At 28.5% G+C, this 8240-nt stretch overlaps 2 protein-coding genes across 2 annotated transcripts; both read right to left on the reverse strand.

Annotated features, from left to right (window-relative positions):
• Positions 1-253: 253 nt before the first annotated feature.
• LOC113516996 (MKRN2 opposite strand protein) lies at positions 254-4971 on the reverse strand. Its single transcript, XM_026901510.3, has 4 exons — positions 4618-4971; positions 4460-4537; positions 4139-4346; positions 254-3615 (listed from the first exon to the last, which is right to left on the reverse strand). Exons 1-4 carry the CDS (start codon positions 4740-4742, stop codon positions 3382-3384), a joined length of 645 nt encoding a protein of 214 aa, XP_026757311.1. The 5' UTR covers positions 4743-4971; the 3' UTR covers positions 254-3381.
• A 1784-nt stretch (positions 4972-6755) lies between these two features.
• LOC116412791 (uncharacterized) lies at positions 6756-7598 on the reverse strand. Its single transcript, XM_031907993.2, has 2 exons — positions 7560-7598; positions 6756-7274 (listed from the first exon to the last, which is right to left on the reverse strand). Exons 1-2 carry the CDS (start codon positions 7569-7571, stop codon positions 6756-6758), a joined length of 531 nt encoding a protein of 176 aa, XP_031763853.2. The 5' UTR covers positions 7572-7598.
• Positions 7599-8240: the final 642 nt, after the last annotated feature.

An 8240-nucleotide genomic window follows, 5' to 3' on the forward strand; every position in this document is an offset into this window, starting at 1 on the left:
ATAGATTTGTAGTACGTTTTAGTTTTTATGAATAAAGAGGCAAGTATATAGGGTATTTCCCCGTATGACGTATTATTAATATATAACAGCCTAATAAATAGATATATAACAAAGATATATTTATTAATACAAGTGTTTGTATTGTGTGAGAATCGTATCTGCACCCATTGGAAGTTAAGACAGAGTGTCGAACCTCACTGCATAACCAAGGTCGTCCTCATGAAATTTACATAAGCAATAAATAAAAGAATGCTTAAATTTTAACAAATAGTTTATTAAAACATAGCACCTAGAGATTTATTTTCGAGATCCGTTTACAAAATGTTCAAGTCTCAATACATATTACATACATAGATAGACTTATAGGAACTAAAGTCCGTATTAATAATTAGAGTATGATATTTCATAAATACAATTGTTTTATTCAAACTCCATTACAGATACGGTTGGACAGTATTCAAAGAGGTGTTATCATTATTTTAAAACGATAATAGTTCAGAGGCGTAAGTAGTTAAGGGAATATAGTGCGAGTCGTATAAAGATTGACGTTATACTCAGTGTTTACGTCGACTATTTATATTGGGAATAGTGTATAAAACAAGACGCACACTAACTACTCAGATATGCACAGATATTCTAAAGTACGTTAAACATCACAACTCTCTGAATATGCTCTTTTAAATATAATGTGGGCATCCATTTAACAATTAAACACTTTCTATATAAGATCTCGGATGTTCTGGATGCACTAATGTTATATTCGATCCCCAAAAGAAAAATTACACTCACTGAGTTTTAAAAACTGCTTATTCAATATTTCAATATCACATTACAAGTGGAATGTGTTACACAAAAATAATATATTCTATGTTAAAACCAATATTCAATAATTACTGATTACAATAATTACAAAACCGGTTATTTTGATTTCTAAACTACTGAGCCGATTTTGATAAAATTTTGATGAGACCAATATGTAAATATGTCTATTCAGATAAAAAAATCCAAATTGGTTTCTAACTATCAGAGTTATGACGTACACAATTTTTCTTTTTGAGATCAATTGAAAAAATGTGCACAAAAATAACTGAAATTCAGTTTGACATTTTACAAAATCAGTTATCAGTGTACTTTAAGTAAATTTAATAATAAATCCAGGGGACCTACCAGATTATTTAAGGCATTTTTTGCCCAATACTTCCGAGACCCTAAGCACATTCAATAAATGCATTACAACACCATAGTACAAACATTTGCATAACTATTATAATGACAATTTCATAAGCCAATGAGCACCCTATAACGATAGATAATTCCAATGGGGTTTATATTAACATATAATTATGCGCAAGAACAGCAACTTCAATAACTAAAAACCTAGACATCTATTTCATCTATGGAATAAATATAATCTATAGTATATAAAATTTAAAAAGTTATAATAATATGGTGCACGAAATATACAAGTTTAAATACCTTTGTATAAATAAGACAGTGTTTTCCAAAGTATGAGTAGCGACCCCTAGAGGAAAGTAACGGGGTTCAGAGACTTTAGCACATATAAAGCACCAAGGAACAAGCATATTACATAAGGTTATAAAAACATAATTTCTCAACCTTTTTAGTGTCGTAACTCATTAAATAGCTAAAGTGTTACAACCATGTTATTATAATATATTAATTATTTATCTAAATATATTGTTTTTTGGCAATGATAAAACATTTATTAAAAAAATTAAATAAAAAACAAAATTAAGATAAATGATTACTTCTAATAATTTTGACCATTATAGTATTTTTATTTCTTGGAAATAAATCGTTTTTGAATATTGACTTTTAAATTAAAAATATATAAATAAAAAAGATATTTCCTATTCTTTCATATATAGTTATTGAATACATTGTAAGTTACGAAAGGGGGTTTGTGAAATCATACACTACAGTACAAGCAGTTACAAAGATTCTGCTAGACTATAAATTTATATTATATTTATGTAACACACTTGTGACTGATATGAACTCTACTACCCTCATTTCAAACGTAAATTTAATTATACCATAATTTTCTTATTAGATATAGAATAATTTATCGAATATAATATAATATAAGAAAGAAATAACTTGGACAAATATACACCAATCATTCTTTATCCATAATAGTGACCCATTCCTTGACACTTTATACTGACACCCACTATTTTGGTTTATCCCAATAAAAATCTTACATTTTTAATAAATAACATTATATAATGTAGAATAAGATATGTAAGATACTTAGCATTTTACATTTTTTAACCTACAATATCATCAATATAGAAATATTGTGACTATGGAAGATGTTCGATTACATAATCTAGCAAAAAATAAAAAAAAAATACAAAAAATGAACACTTGTCTAGTAAATAAAAATATATAATAGAGCCTCTTTTTAATACATTATTAAATTATTACATCAATATTTTTGTTAAATAGGTATGTTTTGTTAAATGTTAAATATAGCAAGGAAAATTATTTAATAATTCATGCAATTGGAAACATTTAATTGACAGCATCTTTACATTTATTCTTTATTTATGGCCATTACTTTTACTTGTGTTTATAAAATACAAGTAAAATAATCACAACATTATAATATCAACTATTTAAGTGGTATCATCTAAATAGTATCCACTTCCTTCAAAGTAATCATTACGAAATTGGAGGATTTTTTTTATTAATAATTATTAATAAAAAAATCTGTGTTAAGTTTAAGTCATTACTTAATTTAAACTTAACACCCACAATTACTATTTCACATTTTAGAGATTTTCTCCATTATCAAAATTGTCTATTCTAATTAATGTCAAAATTGGTCACAATGTTTTTGACATTATTATTACAATTCCAGGCAAGAAAGTTAAATTATATGTACATAATAAAATAAAAGACTTCAGAATTAAATAAATTCAGAATTGAGTGTTATATAAAACACTTACCTAAAATGTTGTTAAAATTTTGTGTCCAGATAGGTATTTTACCTATCTGGACACAACTGTAACAAAATACCTATATAAACATTTTAACATAATCCCTGTAATTATTAATTTAGAAGAAACCTATTCAAATATTTTACAGTTTGATAACAAAACAGTAATTCAATTCCTTTTATTTTAAAAACAGATCACAGGGTAACACTAAATTAAATAAATAAAAAAGCAGATCACAAATTAATCTATTAGATAGATGACAAAATAACTAGTTCAGTATTCAAAACTAAATTATAATTTGGTCTAATTAAATGCACATCAATTTAAGAATCTTATAATACTTAAATATTTAAAAATCACAGTTAATACTGTATAAGTAATAAATAAATAGCCCTACATAATAATAAGTAGGCTATCATTGGTTTTGTATGAAGAAACATTGTCTCTTTAATTGCCTATAGAGAGATATATATTTACCAGCGGCTGATGTTCTTGGCACAACATATTGTTTACAAAATTGCTTTGGATCTTGGGCTTTTTCAGAGAGTTCTCCACAGTCCAGTGCTCGTAGGAATGCTAACACAAATGTGAAACAGTTGTGCCTGTCTTCGTTGTATCTATTAGCCTCCCAAAGTGGACTAAGGCTCACCTGTTCAAATTTAAGAACAAAATTATATTATTTATTTTTCAATTTCAATACCACACTTAATACCTGGTAATTTACTAATATTTTTGTGAATAATATATATTACATATTAGATAAATATTGTTATTAAATGTTTATCAAGAGGCACAGAATCCTTAAACCCAGTAGTTCTGATTTAGCTACATTACAAATGAAGAGGATATTCCCAACACATCCAATCATAATCAGAAGTTCTGATTGCATGATGAAGTCAAAAGAATTACTTGAAAATAAAGCAATATAGATTATCTAAATTTTGGATTTGCCCGATTAATATATAGAAACATTAACTACTCCAAAGTGTATCCACTAACATTTCAGTGCAGTAGGATAAGAATTTGTTAACTTCTTAGTTTCTCACTTTACACATTATATGTAGGTGTTGCCACATCACATGTTCAACAATTACAATATGAATAAGAATATTCTAAGAATATTTACTTAAATTAGTTTCAGTAAAATACTTGAAGCAAATAAGTAAAATAACCTTCAACAATACACTGTCCCATATCTCATTCCATAACTCATCAAACTGTTCCAATAATAAACACTGGTCCCATTCAGCACCCATGTTTCGAGTACTCCATTTCTTTGTAAGAGTGTCTACACCTCGAATACCTTCTTCACTAAACTCTACTACATTTCCAAGTGAGTTAGTCACTCCTATGTGTAGATCTTTAGAATTATAATAATCACTGAAATGCAAATAATATAACATTAAGAACCCGAAAATAAATGTTATAAAAAAATAATACATAGGTATATAATTATTGACAAACAAAATTTGTCATTAAAGTTAGGTACTTACTTAAGAAAATCTCCATGAGTAGGTTTCATAACTATAGCTCTGGGATGTTGAGATGCTTTCACGAAAGGATAGGGGACTCTGTGATAGAAATAGAGCGCTTAGCAACATTATCTCTTATATTTAAAAATGAGTGAGGATATATCAGAAATTTGGTTTACCTGAACGGTAATAAGTTGTAATCATATCTGTCGAGTTTCTGTGTGCACACTGGACATTGTTCTGGGATAATAGTACAAAACACTTTGTGGTCACAATGGTGGAAACAAAGAATACCTGGATCCATTTCAAATATAAATTTTTGCTGTATTTTCAATAAATATTATATAAATATGATGTGTGAAATTATTTCGTTAATAGGTAACTGATATTCTTACAAAATTAGAACCTTTTTTATGACAGAAAGAAACTAATAAATGAGTACATATGTCCCACCTTTCACAATTCAATCAGAATCTTTCTATTTTCTATACTCGCTCCGTCATCGTCGATCTCACCCAAACGAAAGAGATAGAAGACAGTCCTATCCTTCTTGTGAGACGTTTGAAAGTTTGAAAGGAAACAAAGGTTTTTAATTGAACAATCAGAATAATGTCAAAAATAATTAATTATACTAAGCAGACGTATATAAGAAGTAAGTTTTCGTATTAAATTCATAATATTTAATTCACATAATAATATCTAGTAGATACAGTAGACAAAGATGTTTTTAGTTATCGACAGTAATCTCTTACTATTTTTACCTTCAAAACGCACCGAGAAACTGATTGGTCATAAATGACAGATAATAAAATATATTGACAAATAAAATGGGCGGGAAAAATAAAAAAGTTAAAAAACTTATTTTCCCGCCTATGTTAATTATTTATTCATTAGCAGTTTTTACCTACTACTATATGATCATGACATTATATATTGACAGGTATAAAAAGTGAACAAGTATCTATGTCTATAATCTAAGCCTATTCATTCATTTCCAATCTTAAATTCTACAGATTTATCTTATTTTATGTACTTTTCATATACATATATATTTTTAAGGTTAAATATATTGTAATTTCTATTTAGATATCTGTCCTTTTCCTTATATTATCCATCATTCAACTTTTCTGATCCTTATCCTAAATTCCTTCGTCCAAAACTCCTTCCCTAAAATGCTGTTTCCCAAACTTTGTTTTTGGCGGATGCACTTTGTGCCGTGCCATAAGAAAAGAAAAAAAATTCTACAGATGTCGTATCTTTATCTTAAATAAACTTATTATTATAATCGAAAGTTAAAATATAAAATCTTAGATTATTTAGATCATAGATTTAGTATAACATAATACTTTATAATCTAAGATATAAATAGTATCTCCTTTATGTTTCTATACAAACCCTTCACCAAAATCAGGTCAACTTTTTATCCACGTGTGCTTAAATAGATTTACTATAATGTATATTTAAATATATTTTACTATATTTAATATACTAAAAATTTTATCAGCCAAACTTCAAATTAACTCACTAAATTTTGACACGTTTTTCGTACTCCATGCCATGTTTCACTATTTTCATTCACGCTAATTTCCAAAACCGTTTAACCGTTTTTAATGTCATGTTCTAAATTTGTATTATTTATTCCATTTCGAAAAAATAGGATAATTTTATCACAAATAGACTTGATAAAGGTTTGCTAGCAATCATTGTTAGTTAGCTAATCGTTATAAGTTTGGCCTTCACACGATCCACCTTTAAATATCTATGGTGGTTAATTGTTGATAAATTTATCAATGGGCTAATTGACCTGCTATCATCATCACTTAACTTCTCTCACACTATGATGTCCATAATACTGTTCATGTATATAGATGATGACTGAAAGTCATCAGTGCGGGGGGTAATTTTTTATTGAATTTTTCACAATGGGCCGACTGACCTGCTTTCATCCTCACCTATCCGCCAGCATATACCGATATCACAGGCGGTCTTACCATCCCATTTTAACCCATTAAAAAAAATGGATATTGGTAATGGGGAAGATAGTCCGCATTGCTCTGAATATACTCTATCAGGTATACCATAGGTAATCACAAGTTATAAATACTATAGATTTTAACAATAATGGAAAATGTATTAATTAAATATAAATACGTATATCTAAAAAATTTATTGAATATAGGTGCGTACACTGTTGTTGGTAATTAAGTAAATAATTAAAGTAACAAATAATTAATCAAAAACAGTTCAGTTTCTGAAAGGAAGGAATCACTGAAAGGAATACGACAACATGCCTTGACATTTTTTACTTTATTTCTATTCAATCCATTTCCTCGTATTCCTTTTCGTAGATTTCTTTTTCATCTTCATATTCTTCCTCCATATCTTCAAATATCAATGAATCCAAGTTTTCAATAATATCACTAAGCCGGTACCTTAACTGTCGTAGATGATGATTAAAATCTGCACGTGGTTTAGTGTGAGTTTCATCTTTGAGTACAACAATGAACCCCACGGTGTCAGAATCAGATTGTTCAGGATCTCGGTTAGGTTTTATTGTCTTATTTTTATTTAGTTTTATTGTTTTATTTTCGGTATGTCGCTCTTCTTTCGAGTCTGATGCTGGTTGTTCTTCGTCAACAGAATGTTCCTCTACTGGTTGCTCTTCATCAACCGAATGTTCCTCTACTGGTTGCTCTTCATCAACCGAGTGTTCTTCTACTGGTTGCATTTTGTCAACTGCATGTTCTTCGTATTTCTCAGGTACTAATTCGATTTTTTCTGTATGTTCTTTTACTGGTACAGCTTGAACAGCCACCAGGATCCAGGCCAACATAACCTGTAATACAAAATCGCAAGTACATTACTGTTGTACCTAATGAGACTAGTCTGAAATAACATTATGAAAAAAAAAAGATTTTTCTTGTTTGTAATAGATAAACTTAAAAAAATTGTTGACAGTTTTGAAAAATTCTTTCACGTTTAGAGAACTAGATTAAATGGTAGAGTAATATGGGCTATAATTTATTTTCCAAAACACGTAGCGTCCAAAGCCAGTGTGGTTCGCTAGTAATAGAAAATAATAGTATTTTTCGATTTTTATTATATTAATTTTTACACTCACCAGACACCTCATTTTTGTTGAATAACCTGAAAATGTATACATCCATGATTTGTTGCTGGCGTTATTTATAGTTTATTATTATACCTATACTAAATTAAGTGAGCCGCTATAATATCAATTATGATAAAAGGTCGATTAAGTCTTCATTAACAGTTATGATACTTAAACCTTTTTTTCTGTGATAAGTAACTTTAAATACCTATCTCAAATATCTAAAAAAAGTCTATGTAAAAAGTATTGTCCAGATATATTACGTTGCAGTGTGGCAACCAGATTATTGGGCTCCCGACTAATATAGTTAAAGACAATTTTGATAAGTTCATGTACAAGTGCAACTTGTAGTGTTTAGGTTTACTACTAACATTATAAAGACAACTGCAAAGATTTGAATGGAATTTAGTACATGCTTAGTTATCATAATACATAAAATACTTTTCATCCTGATTCACGCAGTCAAAGTCATTGAAAACATCTAGTAAATAATTATATACACAACTGTAATTTCAGATGGAGTAGTAAAAAGCATTTGCTGACTGTTACTGTTGTAGTGAACTAACACTCGACATGTTGACATTTCGCCGAATATTATTGAACGATCCAAAGTGATAAGGGGTGAACCTGTCCTCTGTGTACTATTGTACCCTAACAAACTTATGTGAAAAGAGTAACAAAGGAATTTCT

The sequence above is a fragment of the Galleria mellonella genome, unplaced genomic scaffold (genome assembly GCF_026898425.1).
Source record: "Galleria mellonella isolate WM207_F2 unplaced genomic scaffold, CSIRO_AGI_GalMel_v1 utg83, whole genome shotgun sequence".
NCBI lineage: Eukaryota > Metazoa > Arthropoda > Insecta > Lepidoptera > Pyralidae > Galleria > Galleria mellonella.

Excerpts from the sequence above, each read along its gene's own strand:
- LOC113516996 (XM_026901510.3), bottom strand. The coding sequence starts at position 4,742 with ATGGATCCAGGTATTCTTTGTTTCCACCATTGTGACCACAAAGTGTTT. Across the intron at positions 4,538-4,617 it reads TACAACTTATTACCGTTCAG|AGTCCCCTATCCTTTCGTGA; the intron begins GTAAACCAAATT and ends TTTCTATCACAG. Across the intron at positions 4,347-4,459 it reads ACTCATGGAGATTTTCTTAA|TGATTATTATAATTCTAAAG; the intron begins GTAAGTACCTAA and ends TTTGCATTTCAG.